The following is a 16,598-nucleotide window of genomic DNA, read 5'->3' as shown; positions in this document are numbered from 1 at the left end:
TATAATGAGATCAGGCTAAGTTTGATGGTTGTTGTTTTTTCTTTTTTCATTTAATTTATATATGTATGTATGTATATATATATTTAGGCAGCAAATCATTATTGATACATGTCTAATTAAATGTGATGAAATTTTCTCTTTTCGTTATTTTGTTAATTTTTGTCTTGACTCCATGAATTACCACCAGAGACCAGGTACCTGACTCAGTGAATCGAGATTAAGCAAATGAGAAAAGAGAAAATTCCATCCTCTTAAATCAGACATTATATATATATATATATATATATATGTGTGCGTGTGTGTGTGTAGTAAGTTATTAAAATATACATGTCAATTAAGCTACACAGAATATTCTGTGTTTCACTCTCGTGAGAATTCGTCAGGCTTATGCATAAGCCTGACAAATTCTCAAGAGAACAAAATGCGGAATATTCTGTGTAGCTTAATTGCCATATATATTTTCATAACTCACTATATATATTGTTTTAATTTATAAGGTGGGATTCCCTTGGAATAAAATGGAATGAATATTCAAGGGGGAAAATGGAAAAAAGAAAATTTTTAATTAACATCAAAATTTGTATGACAGCAAACAGGAAGTCCCCTACTGTGCAATGCATTGTGGGATATCAGCATGATAGTAGATGTCATTTCTTATTGTTCATGTTTGCGCGGAGGATGAGCGTGCCATCCACCCAATTGTTCGGACTTGACAACATGGACTGCCACAAAGAAACCTCTGCTCCACTCGCATCCATCCAATCCACATATTTGCGGCCACAAACACCTAAAAATATACAAAGAAATAGATAATAGGTTAATTTAGTTTGCTTGAAACATTGTGTGTATTGTATATGTGAAGATGATTCATACAAGCTGACTATGATGCAAAAGTGTAACAGATAAATGTGGTATTAAAAACAAAGGAAGACGAATACAAGGGTGGCAGGAGTTGTTCACTTTTCAACCTTTTTGTTAATATAAATTTTTATTTATCTCATTTATAAAACTCCCTATGTTTGTCTGTCTGCCTCCATTTTCAAATTGCATCTCCTCCAAAACGAAAGGCTGACGAGTGGCGTCAGGTGGATCAAATGATTGCATTTTTTGGAGAACGTTTTATGAATCTTTAGCTGGTAAAATTAACTGCTAAGAAGTAAAAACAAAAAATGAAAGAAATTGGAACTTTGCAGGCATAAGTCAACTTATAGTTGTCTTGCACACATTATTTCTACAGTCAAGCAATGTTGCAGCTCACAAGAACCCTGAAAGCCAACAAACCAGAAGTCCAAGACTCAAGTTTCGCTCTCATTTGGGTTTATCAGTTGAACGCATTCCAAGTTCGGATGTGTTTAACTGATGAACCCAAATGAGGGTTCTTATATATATATATATAACTAGACTATCCGTGACCCGTTGGGTCAGTATGTTATATTAGCTATGGAATTCATGTATGAGCGTAACATTTGTGACGTAAAGAAAATAGTTTTATTTTTTGACATAAACATTTCTATGAAAGTATATTAAAATGAAAAAAAAAATATAGATAGATTTCTACGAGTCGTTCTGTTTATTATAATTGATTATTTTGGAGAAAAAAAATTTAGAGTTACTGAATTATAAGTGGTTGGCCATACTTATAGGTAAATGTGCACTGAACAGATACCATAATACTTATTATAGTTAAATTCAAATTTTGATATATCTGCTTTTTTTTTTTTTTTTTTTACATCGTTCATTTCTGTATTACATTTATTTTAAACCCCACTCTTAAATAATAATTTCGAAATAATAACGTTAATATTTCAGCGTCCCAATTGTTCTTTTGTTTTTTGTTTGTTAATATTTCAGCATTTCAATTGTTCTTTTGTTGTTTTTTTTTCGCGTTTAACTCATCCAAATAAACAATTATTAATACTGTCTGCTTTTTTTTTTTTTTACATCGTTCATTTCTGTATTACGTTTAAGTTATTTTAAACTCCATTCTTCCCATGTTAAATAATAATTTCGAAAATAATAACGTTAATATTTCAGTGCGCAGATCATGTGCGCATGCGCAACCGGATTTCGTTAACCAGAAAGTGGGTTACATACATCGATACAAGGTCATTTGAGTTTTATAATAATATAGATTATTTCCAATCAAGCAATGTCGCAGCTCGCAAGAGCCCTGAAAGCCAACAAATCAGAAGTCCAAGACTCAAGTTTCGTCTTCATTCGGGCTCATCAGTTATAATGAGCTGAATGAAGGCAAAACTTGAATCTTGGATTTCTGGTTTGTTGGCTATCATAGCTCTTGTGAGCTGCGACATTACTTGATTGGAAATAATTGTATCATCTCTCACATTCTGAAAATTATATATATTATATATATATATATATATATATATATATATATATATATATATAGTAAGTTAAGTTAGAGTGGATGAAACGCGGAATATTCAGTGTAGCTTAATCGCCATATAATTTTTTTTACTAAACTAGCTCTACCTACGTATTGCGCACTTTTGAAGTAAATACTTAAAATTTACACAAATTTATACTTTTGTATATTAATTTATGTGATTAAATGAAGTAGTTATATATATATATATATGAACAAATGATTAATAAAAACATGTTAAAAGACATCTTGAAAAAGAGTTAAAAAACATATTTAATTTTAAAAAGGAAGCACAAGATAAGTGGATAGTCCTTTAATATTTATAATATATTTTAAGTTTACCATTTTGATTAACTTGGTAAACTTATTGTAATTTTTATTTATTATATATATATATATATATGTATATATATATATATATATATATATATATATATATATATAAATATACACATTTATACATTAAAGTTAGTTCATTTTTAACTATTTCTTATCCAACTGATGATAGCTCAAACGGTAACGATTCAGGCTGAAGCACTAAGTTTTTGTTTCGATTTTGATTCTAGCTGATGGCACCCAAGTCTTTTTTTTTTTTTTTTTAAATCGTTTGAAATTATATTGGGTAGAGTATAATATGTAATAATCAATAGAGAATTGAGTCATAATAATCTAGATGAAAGCTGCACAAGTTAAAATATCATATTTTAAGCATATTTTACGATGGGATAATGTTGGGTGCTTCATGCTGTTTTTTTACAATTAGTAGCCCTCGCACGAAAGCGTAGGACACAAAATGTTTTAAATAATAATAGAATAACAAAGTCTTTCGCTAGCGAGGACTACTATTGAGCGTAACCAGTTATACAGTCCTTTTGAAATTTTCATCTCTATTTTTCTCGCTATCTACTGAATATTTTTAATGAAACCTATATGAAATATGTTCCTTATTAAATTGTAAAGATTTTCTATTCTGAAAGAAGTTTTAAAAAAATTTAATCCAAAAAAGTTATTTTAAAGTTTTTGTTAAAAAAATTCAGATTTTCTCATTATTCAGACATGTATGACAAAGAGAGAGTTGCAAAAAAGAGTTGTGGTGTGAGGAGAATTACAAACTGAAACAGAATATTCAGACCTGTAATAATACAAAGAGGGGGTTGCAAAAATGAGTTGTGGTGTGAGGAGAAATACAATCTGAAATAGAGAGTAGGAGAGTTTTTATAAATACATACAAAACCACATTCATCTTTTTTTAAATCCAAATTAATAAATTAAATAAAATATAATCTTAAAAAGATACGATACAAATTAGAAAAGCATTTCATCCAAGGCATGAAAATTGTTAAACAAAATGTTTTTACTATAGGCTTTAAAAATAAAGGTACAAGATTCAATTTTAAATTTATCTTCAAAGTGCACTTTTATACATTTTACAAAGTAAGGTATTAAATTTTCATACCTTAGTTTGTAAAATTTATAAAAGTACACTTTGAAGATAAATAAATTTAAAATTGAATCTTGTACCTTTATTTTTAAAGCCTATAGTAAAAACATTTTGTTTAACAATTTTCATGCCTTGGATGAAATGCTTTTCTAACTTGTATTATAATGTATCTGCTATCAGTGCAGTTTGATGTCGGAAAAAAACTTGTTTCTTCAGATGTAGATTTGACTTCAGTTTCAAACGTGCAGAAGACAGTTCAGAATGAGTTTAAATTTAAAATTTCGGTTTCAAATGTTTTGTTTGCTCTTCATTTTAGTCTCAGTAAAATATTATTAGATTTCTTGGTTATAGTCAACTAACGCACTTCCTAATTTTCTGCGGAGCACTACCAGAAGTGGTGACAAGGCAAATCAGTTCCTTTATTTTTATTCTTCTTCAATATTTCTATTGTGAAGCGATTTATTGAAATAAAATAGAAGAAAAGGTCATTATTTAAAAGTATGCAATAAAAATTAACAAAATTATAAAAAGATAAAAATGACACAATTAGTCTTTATTTGCACTTTTGATAACAAAATTTTAAAAATTAAAAAAATAAATTTTTATTTTATTAGAAATTTTATAAGAAATATAAATTTTAGAATTTTTATTCTATTATTTTAGAATTTTATAAATAAAGAAATTTTATGAAATATAAAAAATGAATTTTTATTTGAATTTATATAATAAATATTTTGCTTATGAAAGTATAAAGATAAAAAAAGTAACTTTTTATGACATGCCCCAGCGTATTATAAACACCCCAACCTCCCCAAGTTAAGAACGGCTTTCAGAATAAACACCCCCCAACCTCGAAAGCCTTTCTCAACATGGGGAAGGGTGGGGATGGGGGGGGGTTATTCTGAAAGCCATTCTTAACATGGGGTGATTTGGCGGTGTTTATACTATGCTGGGGCAGGTCGCAAAAATACACCGATAATATTATTGAAATCAATATAAATGAAATTGTTGAAATCAAAGTAATCAAATTTCAATTATATGAAAAAAAAGTATCCAATCTTCTATATATATAAAAGGCAAAAATGGCATGCGCGTTTTTGTATATCCGACAAAGGCTTTTTTTTTTTTTGCCAGGGATCTTGGGGTGGGGGTGGGGGTTACTATATTTTAGAACTTCTTATATACTTCCTAGATTGTAATATCCACGATTTGTCAACGGACGTCATCTGTAGATTTATTTTGATTGACTTTTATAAAATTCCCGCTATTCCGCTCTCTCACGTGTTTGTTTGGTTTTTTTCGTATAAAAGCGAAACTAATACCAGAGCTAAGGCAGCCGCCTTGGCCTTCATGACCTAGATGTCCAGAAGGCAATTAGCTTTGATCACTGTGGGGGAAACCCTTCATATCAGACAATTGCTATTCATTTGGATACTCCCTTTTTGTGGGGAACTGGTTTTCCTCAACATCGTGGGGAAACAAATAAATTAAACTGCGGAAAGCTGACTGGCCTTCAGCCAACGTTCATTTCTGCACCTGCGTGAACTCATTCACTTAGCAAGTCAACTTTTTCATTGAAATCGCTAAATTTGAACGCTTTCACTTCCTATGGCTTCGCGTCACGGGTTTCAGTTTGCCTGCCTACTAACACTTTTTCCTTTTATGGGCACCTCTGCTAGTACATAATAAAAGTAAAGGAACTGATTTACCTTGTCACCGTTTCTGGTATCACTTCACAGAAAATTAGGAAGTACATTACGTGACCATAACCAATGATTAAATTATTTTTTGTGGTAAGGGAGATCACTCCGTCCAGTGAGCTGAGGATAGTCTCAAAGAGAAATAGATGAAGCAAATAGTAAAAAACAAAAACAACAAATATTTAAAAAAAAAACAAAAACAAAAAAAAACCCGACTTCCAAAGTGCAAAACTCTTTATACAAAGAAAATGGAGATTTCACGAAAACTCTTGAGATTTATGAGTGCTTATTATTAAATGCATAAAAATCTTTGACTTTTTGAAGGGAGAGAGAGTACGGACATCAATCTACCGCAACATAACAGAAGTAAATCGACACCCTCATAATTAATAACGATAAAGAGTGCTCTCAGAGGTTTATGATAGATCTAGATGAGATGATATTGATTTCCTCTCTCTGAGGAATTGAACACTCAGTCAGTTAACAGTGGAAAATGGAATCCCGAAATTTGCAGCGATTTAATATCAATAAAGAAAATTAATCTTCAGATGAAACTTCAATATGGCTCCTTTGAAACTGACAATTCGAATGATATTTTGATTCATGTCTGCTAAAATGATAATGTATGGTAGATCTATTTTTATAGCAATGTACTTATATGGTGGATATATTTGCACGGTGGATATATTTGCATGGTCAATGTATTTGTATGGTGAATGTATTTGTATGGTGAATGTATTTGTATGGTGAATGTATTTGTATGGTGGTTATATTTGTATGGTGGTTATATTTGTATGGTGGTTATATTTGTATGGTGGATGTATTTGCATGATGATATTTTTTCTTCTTTTTTTTACACAGTGATCACCACTTATCAAGGCCCGGAAGCCACTCAGGGCTAAGGGTTATTGCAAGTACATTGCGTTAGTGAGGAGATTTGCTGAAACATGGTGAATGTATTTGCACAGTGGATGTATAGCACATGGTGGATGTATTGGTTATAGTCAGCTAACGTACTTCCTAATGTCCAGCGTGGCTCCTACTGGAAGCAGTGACAATTGTATATTTCACTTTTTTTCTCTCACGCTTATATCTCATCTGTGTGTGTACTCTTTTTTTATTACAGTTTTCCAATCGTTCTTTTTTTATTTAATAATCATTAAAAAGTTTTCTTCGGTCATATTTTAATTAATAATCATTAAAAAGTTTTTCTTCATTCATATTTTAATTAATAATCATTAAAAAGTTTTTCTTCTGTCATATCTTAATTAATAATCATTAAAAAGTTTTTCTTCGGTCATATTTTAATTAATAATCATTAAAAAGTTTTTCTTCTGTCATATTTTAATTAATAATCATTAAAAAGTTTTTCTTCTGTCATATTTTAATTAATAATCATTAAAAAGTTTTCTTCGGTCATATTTTAATTAATAATCATTAAAAAGTTTTCTTCGGTCATATTTTAATTAATAATCATTAAAAAGTTTTTCTTCATTCATATTTTAATTAATAATAATTAAAAAGTTTTCTTCTGTCATATTTTAATTAATAATCATTAAAAAGTTTTCTTCTGTCATATTTTAATTAATAATCATTAAAAAGTTTTTCTTCTGTCATATTTTAATTAATAATCATTAAAAAGTTTTTCTTCGGTCATATTTTAATTAATAATCATTAAAAAGTTTTCTTCGGTCATATTTTAATTAATAATCATTAAAAAGTTTTTCTTCTGTCATATTTTAATTAATAATCATTAAAAAGTTTTCTTCTGTCATATTTTAATTAATAATCATTAAAAAGTTTTTCTTCTGTCATATTTTAATTAATAATCATTAAAAAGTTTTTCTTCATTCATATTTTAATTAATAATCATTAAAAAGTTTTTCTTCTGTCATATTTTAATTAATAATCATTAAAAAGTTTTCTTCGGTCATATTTTAATTAATAATCATTAAAAAGTTTTTCTTCTGTCATATTTTAATTAATAATCACTAAAAAGTTTTCTTCGGTCATATTTTAATTAATAATCATTAAAAAGCTTTTCTTCTGTCATATTTAATAATCATTAAAAAGTTTTTCTTCTGTCATATTTTAATTAATAATCATTAAAAAGTTTTCTTCGGTCATATTTTAATTAATAATCATTAAAAAGTTTTCTTCGGTCATATTTTAATTAATAATTATTGAAATTGGTTTTATTTATTTACTTTTAATTTTAAGATTTATTGAAAACATTTTTCATTCTTTTTTTTAAGACTTTTTTAACATTTAACACTTTTTTTAACATTTTTAACACTTTTTAAATATTTTTTAACACTTTTAAAAAATCTTTTAAACTATTTTGATAATATTATGCATTGGATACGTTTTTTATGATGTTTGAAATTGTTATTTTGCTTTCAATAATTTCATTTACTTTGATTTCAATAATTTTATTTTTTTCATAAACATATATTTATTATATAAATTCAAATAAAATTTTAATTTTGCCATTAAAATTGCAAATAAAGAATAACGGTGTTATTTTTATCTACATAATTTTATTAATTTTTTTATTGTATATTTTTCAATAATGCCCTTTTTCTTATATTTTATTTCGATAAATCGTTTCCCAATAGAAATACTGAAGAATAATAAATGTAAAGGAACTGATTCAGCTTGTCACTGCTTTCAGTAGCAGCTATGCTGGAAGTTAGGAAGTACATTAGCTGACTATTATAGATGTATTGATGTGGTAAAAATATTTACATGATAGATATATTTATATCTAAAACACTAAACAAATGTTAATTAGCATAAAATATTATTGATTTAAACTTTTACTGCTGCAATGTACTGCACCGGGTGCAGGCTGTCAAGGAAGGAAGCTAAAGAAGATTATTATTTCTGATGAAGACAAAGATGTTGCATTGGATGCATGCTCTGATCAGACTGAACCACGTTTGAAATTACGGTGATCTAAGACAAAATGAGAGAAAATCACCTGCTGCTGCTGCCATGTGTATACATATGAACATGATGTCTGAAGGCCAGAGAGTACATCAGTACATTCAATGGGAATGTTGATGAGGATAATAGTCTGAAGAGAAATTAATGTATATAATAGTAATTCCTTATTCTAAAAATGCAGAAACATAGCATACATTTGTGTGTTTTTGTCCTCAGTCAGTGGAGGAGAAATTCTTCATGACTAAGACAATTTAAATTTTTGTTCCTATCCAGAGTGCTTTTTGGGGGGAGCTGGATTTTCCCACATTAAAAAATAACCTTGTGTCTAACTCTGTCCTCGTAGGGAGGCAAGTAAATAGGAACAAAAAAGAAATAAAAAAAAAAAATCCAAGAAAAAAAATAATCAAGAAAAACCAAAAACAAAAAGAAAGAAAAAAATTATAACATGCAATTCCCAAGAAAATTTCTCCTGAAACTAGTATTGATTAATCAACAAAAAGTATCCAAAAACGACTGGGGGTAATGCTGTGGTAAGCGGAGCAGATAAAACATCCTGACTAATTGAAAAAAAAAATTTTTATATGATAGAATATTTATTTACGAAAGTGCAATTGTTATAAGGCCATCACCGAACCAAAAAAAAAAAAAAAAAATCTCCATGAAAATGAAACAAACCTGGTTTTAATTTGGCACGTGAAACAGGAAAGGAAGTAAATCCTGTTTAGAAAAAACATTCCAGTTATGGACATATTGATTTGTGGATATGAATACACATATCTGTCACTTTTTTATTTAACAGACTATTTTAAAATGTATTTTAATCTCGGTGACAAATTCAGCATAAACATATTGAAAAAAGAAATCTTTATTTTTACACAAATATCGATGTGATAGGCCACCCTCTTCAATTAACCAATTCTGACTAGAAAATGTTGATGTTGATTAATTGAAAATTCTTTAGAGATGCAGTCATTAGTTTTCAGGGATATTTTCACTCCAGTAATAGGGTTTCATAAAGGGAGAAGTATTTTTGGGATGAGTCAGATTCAGAGAAATATTTCCAGTGAAAAAGATTTGCAGGTTTTATAATAAAAATGTGAGAAAAACGAGAGACAATTTTATATATTTTTAAAATTGAAGATTAACAACAATAGGAAAACATAGAACGTTTGTGAATATTTTCAAAGTTCTTGTAAAAACAAGGGGTTTCAATAACTGAGACATTAGCAGAAGTCTAGATCGATTAATTAAGAGCCACAAGTTTCAGGGTTCAGGAAAATCATATTCAAAACTTCTCTGCTCATTTGTATTCATTATAATTCATTGAAAATTGTTTTTAAGAGTCAATGTTCTTTTGTTATTATATTAATAAAATATTTCAGTGAGATGGATTGGAAATATTTCAATGAATAAAATTTATACAGATTCACAGACAATAATGTGATGAGTTGTGTGTGTCTGTGTGTTCGTTTATGTTTGTGTGCGTGAGTGGAAAGAAATATTGCAGAGACGAGCACCCACAGTAAGGTGCCCAACAACACCGGTCCATAGACTCAGGTTAACTGGGTTCCACTGGTTTATTGAAGAAAAATCTGGCTTTTATCGGATTTAGGCGGCTCCCAGAAAGACCATTTCAAATAAATTCAGAAAGTTTTCTAATTGGTCCAAAATGTAATTATTTGTTTTTATTCAGGATAGTGTATGTGCAGACGACATTTGTATTAGAGGGCCACTGCTTATCTAGGATAAGTGTTGTTGAGTGTTAGGTAGAAGGTAAGTCAACATTGTTATGATCAGTAAAGGTGGAACTTTCCAAAAATGTTTTAAATCTAATAGGTTCCACACTGGCAACCAAACTCAAACTGCTGTCCTGATGCCACAATGTTGCATTGCTTTTGCTTGTTTTACAATTACTTTAATGGAATATGCTCTGATGAACTTCTAGCACTTGTGCCCTCACTCCGTCAACTAATCCGACAAGCAGCAAAATCCCACCCTTTCACTACCGAGGTGCATAGATGCCAGAAAGCCTTCTATTCTAATAGTTTCTTCCTTCAGACTGTTAGACTTTTGGAATTCCCTCCCTATTTCCTGCTTCTCTGACTGTACTTCCATCCAACAAAAAAATAAGAGTCGCTAAGACTTACCTGATCCTAAGTTTAGTCGAATTCCTCCGAGGAAATCATTGCTAGATAGCCGATCGTAATCCCAAAGTGTCAATTCAAGGCAACGATCTGAAAGTTCATGGGCAGAAACATCTTCAAAGATAAACAAGTGATTCCAAACGGGGTTACAGTTCTTCTTGACTACTGGTGTCTTCTGTTTCGAGGAACGGTTCTTCTCAGGCAGAAGATACCTGAAATATGGGGGGAAACAAAAGCTAAAATTGTTATTGTCTGCAGATATAAAAAACTTTGAAAATAAAATAATGCAAAAGTGTAGTGTAGTTAACATACAATAAATCAAAAATCAGCAAAATATACTGCAAATAATTTTTATCAAACTTTTGAAACCGTTTGTAACTTTTAGCAATCCAAATTTGGACTCAAACTACTGTAATCATCTTGAATATTATTACCACAATGTTTCGGTTGATGTAACCGTTCTTCTTCAGATGTACCTTGCTGAAGTCAGAAATCTTTCTGTTGAACTCGGGAATCTGAACAGAATTTCAGATGGAACCCTTTATTTAATCTATAGATTAGCATGCTTTCATTCCACGACCATAACCACAATTGTCTGAGTATTGTCTGCAACGAGGATTAAACCTTCAACCTCCAGAAGAGTGTAATTTTACAACTGAATTTTGCTAAAACATTGTGAAAATAACAAAGATGAGAACAGTTGTTCAAATAATATGAATTATCAAGCTTCATCTCAAAAATTCATTTATTTAATACACGGGGGTAGCATGCTCTCGCTTCATCAGTTACAACTGGATAGAAATCTTAAGTAATTTGTGATAGTATTTTGAGTGTTACCTGCACTGAGGAATGAACCTTAAACCTCTAGGAGAGTATAACTTTACAATTGAATTTTACCAAGTACTTTATCCACTACACAACTGGTCTTGGCATATCATAAACCTTAACGAGTTCTACTAGAGGGAAACCAGCAAGCTAATTGAATAATTTCAATTCAAACTCCAAAAATTTCTTTATTTCTTTTTGTTTTAAATATTCTATCAATTAGGATTATCAAGTAATTTCTGTCTTCATATAAAAAATGCTTGAAATCAATAAAAAAAAAAATAAAAAAAAAATATGAACCTTTCTGAATTTTTGAGATGAGGATTGGTTATGTGTATTATTCTGATTCATCGGACTACTCTTCTCATTTTCACACTCAAGATGAGATTAGTAGTGTGATGAATCCAAATATGAAAATAAAAATAGTTTAAATAAGTCTGAAAATCTTTAAAAACACGAATTGCATCAAATTTGGAAGAATTTAAAATCTAAGTAGTTTTTTAACGCTTGTACACTTCTACAGAAGTTGTGGCCTCAGTCAAAAAGTGAACCAAAAATAACAGGAAAGACTCACTTTTTGGTTCGTACAATGACATTTATTTGTTTGTCCTTACAGACGTTATGTCACTAACGTGATATAGAACATTCTCCATGTCTCTCGCAAGATTTCCAACATTATCTTCTGTCTTTTTTATTTTCATAGTCCCCTCCCTAAGTGACGTCACTTCTCATGTATTTACATTTTTTTTGCATCCATGCTATGTTACAGTTTGAGCGTAATTAAGAGTGACCATAAGGCTCTTTTTTCGTTGATTACAGATTATTATTTATGATTTACAGGAGGGTGCAACATACACTTTGTCCTCATCTTATAGAACCATTTGACTTGACTTGAACAAGGATTGAACCCCAGTCGTCTCACTCATTATTAAACACTATCCCAGAGTTCATATTAAAGGGTGGCTCCACACTCCCCAAAGCCTGCAAGGTGGGGCCTCACCATCGGATATAGTTTTAGGTCATATCCAGGACCTTTGAAATTTGGAATATAGTACTTTTATTATTTATTTGTATATGCTCTGTAGTTACATTGAGCTTCATAAATTAAACGATTGATATAAATAAAACGTGAAATACAATTGAATAAGCATATCTTTCCCCATAAACAAATATATATATATATATATATATATATATATATATATATATCAAATAAGAAAACTTACCCTTTACAAAAAGGATCTGAGTAACCCCCTGAACGAACAGCGGTCAAATTTCTGGCATCCTTGATATAAACATGGAGTTGACCACCGGTTCCTGCTTCAGGTGATCGGCTTCCTCCTCGGCTGTGTTTCAAGGACGTCGTTGAACCTGTACGGACGCCATCCACTGTGATGAATTTTAGGGAAATACTAAGTTCTCCTTTGTATGCGAGAGATGAAGGAGAGACCTCTTGCTGCAATAAAAAAAAACAATTTGAACTGATTAAAGTGATCAGGATGAGGTGGTATGGGGGCAGGAGCGCATTCAGTTTATTAAAAAAAAAAAAAAAAAATGGACTAAACATGGTGCTATATCCCAGAAAGGGATATATTTGTTTGAAGGAGCTGAATGGTCACAGCTATAGTAATTGCAAAGCGAAACAGGCACAGGGCTGACCACTTCCCTAGATGAGTTCATAATTAAAGGATACTCTAACTTAACATCTAAATCTGACCCCCAAGATCGCCATGGGCATGGAATATGTGCCTACATTAAAGATGGCTTTCAGTGTGGTAGGGATATCTCCAGAGAAGACCCTAATTTACCTTATATGTGCTTCCGGGTTGCACTTGCTTACACCACCGCATTTATATTTGCCCTCTATCGCCCCCACAACAACGGAGTTACAATCTTTAAGAGTATATCTGAGAAAATTAAAGACATCCTGTCCGCACATTCTTCGGCTAACATTTACAGTTGCAGTGACTTCAATGTCCATAATGTGGAATGGCTGACCCACTCAAACAAGACAGATGATGAGGGGAGGTTCTGTCATAATTTTGCCATTGCCTATGACCTCACTCAGATTGTTCACGAACACACCCGTGTGCTCGATACTACCGGTCAGTATGCAAGCCTTCTAGACCTTTTCTCACAAATTCCCCTGAGCTATGTTCATGTTCCGTTCTATCTCCTCTGGGATCCTCGAACCACTTGGTTGTATTAGTCAAGATAAAAATGAAATGTAATAAGTCTTCAGACGTACCTCCACCATACTGTATATCGAGACTATGGCTGACTGGGATAGCTTCCATACATTCATATCTGATCTACCTCTGCATACTCTGTTTAAAAAGGATGTATCCTCTATAGTATCAGACCTGACCGAATGGTTAATTGTAGGCATAGATCGATTCATACCATCCAAAAATATCCAACAAAAACCTAACAGCCAGCCATGGTTCTTTCCTGAATGTGCTGCTGCCATCGCGCACAGAAATCACTTTTTCCATAGCTACCAACGTAATAGATGTACTGGGACTAAAGCTGCTTTCAGGACTGCCAGCAACCACTGTAAAAGAGTAATAAAACATGCAAGAGAGCTATATGCTCAGTCCGTTAAATCCAAAGTAGCTGAGCAGCAGCTTGGTTCCCACCAGTTTCGGCAAATAGCAAACAGGATCCTGAACAGAAGCGTGTGTTCTATCGCAACCATCATCAATGGACCTAAGGTCATCTCGTCTGTATCAGACAAGGTCAAACTATTTGCCATGAACTTTGTAGCTAATTCTACCCTTTGCAATGAAGGCCATCAACTCCTTGTATTTCCTCCTATAACAGACAACACGCTATGCCACATATCTGTGTGTGATGTCACCAAGCTAATCAAGAACCTTGATTCCAGTAAAGCAACTGGCCCAGATGGCATTCCAATTATAGTGTTGAAAAAGCTTCAACCAGAACTTGCCCTCATACTGTTATATATAGGGGTTTCATTATTATTATTATGATTATTCTTTTCTTGTTGTTGTTGTTATTGTTTTTTGTTATTGTTCGTTGTTAGGAAGTCTTATTAAATGTGAATCTTAGAGTGTTAGAGAGAGTTATGTTGTTGCGTTCTGTGTTCGTGTTATGAAGAGATTCATATATATAAAATGTTCATACTTAGAAGTGTTAGTGAGGAGGTAGTGTTGAGACAGTCTTAGTGTTCACATTGTAGATATGAGATGTCGAGACATTGTGTAAGTGAAGACATTTTAAAACACAAGATATATAAGACATATAATCACTTTACCTTTTGGTAGAATTACAACACAAAGACGACGTTTATAAAAACACATGATGGGTTCATTTCTTCTTCGACCGGCCGTGGTTTTCTTAGTCAAGAATTCAAAGTTTTACATACTCTGTTTCAAAGGTGACCGTCTCGCTTCCAGACGTTCGACTCCCATGTCCAGACTGTCGTCCTCAGACTCTCTCTCAGACTCTCCCTCAGTTTCTCTCCACTTAACTCTAAAGTTTCTAACTATATCAAGAACTTCCCATTTTCCATGACGTCATACACATGTTAAAACGTGTCTTCTTTCACATGTTCTGGAAATGCGTGTCCAAAACTTTTTCATTTGTTTACAAAAGGAATTTTAACCTATATTCTCAGTAACCTATATTTCCAATATGTTAAAAACATGTTTATTAAATTATCTTATAGTTGCATTCTTCAATTGAATTTTCATAACAGAATTGACAATGCACATTCTTTTCTTAAAACTATTTTATCTCTAAGCTAAACAATGGTTTGGTTTTTACATTCCATTTGCTAATTCTCTCTCATAATCTATTTCTAAACCTAAATTACGAGGTTCGAATTTCGTCTATTCTATTTCATTTTCATTTTAACTAAATCTCTATTTTCATACTTACATGAAAAAGGGACAGCCCTTATCATGTAACAATACTTACAAAACTGTTTAAGCATTGCCTTAAGGAGAATGCTTTCCAACACCCTAGAAAACCTCATCAGTATGCCCTGTATTTAAGAATTTAAGTGATAGATCATCTCCCTCTCAGTACAGACCAATAAGTCTCCTGTGTGTCATGAGTAAGTTGCTGGAATCCATATTAAATAGAGAAGTAATCAATCACGTCAGCAGAAATAACCTTCTTAGTAACATGCAATATAGTTTCCGTTCTACTAGATCTACAGCAGATGTGCTAACGGTTATATCTCATAGGATTAGTGAATCTCTCGACAAAGGCTTTCTTTCTAGGGCAATTGCTCTTGACATATCAAAGACCTTCGATAAGGTATGGCATAAAGGCCTACTTCACAAGATTTCCAGCTACGGTATAACTGGAAATGTTCTCTCTATCATTAAATCATTTCTCTCTGATAGGCTTATAAGAGTAGTGGTTGATGGGCAGAAATCAGAGGCCCATAGTATTAATGCTGGAGTCCCTCAGGAGTCCATCCTAGGCCCAACTCTCTTACTGATCTACATCAATGATCTCCCAAAACACATACTTAAATCAGTCGTTGACATCTATGCTGATGACACTACTATCTATGTGTTACAGAGAGAGAGAGAGAGAGGTGAGTGAACGTGGAGTGTAGACACGTTTACCAAAACCGAAGGTCAGCTGACCAGATTACGTATGAGTGACGTGGTCAGGTTGGCTAGATCTGTGAGATTTGATTTGGACTTTGAAGAAGACGGACGGCTTCCCGTTGTCTCCCCCTCTTCACTGGGGAGGGGGGAGACGAACGCTGACGTGTGTAGAAGAAGAACCCACACAGGCCGATTTCACTTCCACCTTCTGCAGGACCTCTGGGGAAAGTGAAATAAAAACTATAAAACCCATTCATCGTCTTGGAGTGATAAATCTTCGTCAAACAGGTATCAAGTCTCCCTCCAGGATGAGAAATTTCCAGATGGTCCAACATCGAAGAAGCAGAGGTAGGTTCTGAAATTACATGTCACACACACGATTCCCTTTATGATAATCAAACACACAACCATTTATATTAGAGACAATCATATGCACACGGAATCCTTTTATGTTATACACAAAAAGTAAATGGTGCCCCTCAATGAGAACACTATGTAACGAAAGTTCAATTTGGTGCTCGTGGACCAGCTCGCATCACCGATGCGATAATCGAACCTGTGTTT

The 16,598-nt window shown here is 32.1% G+C and overlaps 1 protein-coding gene across 6 annotated transcripts in view; it reads right to left on the bottom strand.

Moving 5' to 3' along the window:
* Positions 1-544: 544 nt before the first annotated feature.
* Positions 545-16,598, bottom strand: part of LOC145263069 (uncharacterized) — a 531,947-nt gene continuing 515,893 nt past the window's right edge. For 4 of the 6 annotated variants that reach the window (XM_080119927.1, XM_080119929.1, XM_080119928.1 and 1 more), the window contains 4 exons: positions 12,672-12,901; positions 10,624-10,832; positions 9,152-9,193; positions 545-787 (listed from right to left, as the gene is read on the bottom strand). In XM_080119927.1, the coding sequence (XP_079976053.1) occupies positions 648-787; positions 9,152-9,193; positions 10,624-10,832; positions 12,672-12,901 (621 nt within the window). In that variant the 3' untranslated portion in view covers positions 545-647. The remainder of the gene's footprint in view (positions 788-9,151; positions 9,194-10,623; positions 10,833-12,671; positions 12,902-16,598) is intronic. The other 2 variants (XM_080119930.1, XM_080119931.1) reach the window with 1 other exon arrangement.

This window comes from Euprymna scolopes, chromosome 38 (genome assembly GCF_053919585.1).
Source record: "Euprymna scolopes isolate OS-2025 chromosome 38, ASM5391958v1, whole genome shotgun sequence".
In the NCBI taxonomy this organism is placed as follows: Eukaryota; Metazoa; Mollusca; class Cephalopoda; order Sepiida; family Sepiolidae; genus Euprymna; species Euprymna scolopes.
The sequence above is the reverse complement of the archived record's forward strand: the minus strand, read 5'-3'. Positions and strand labels throughout refer to the sequence as shown.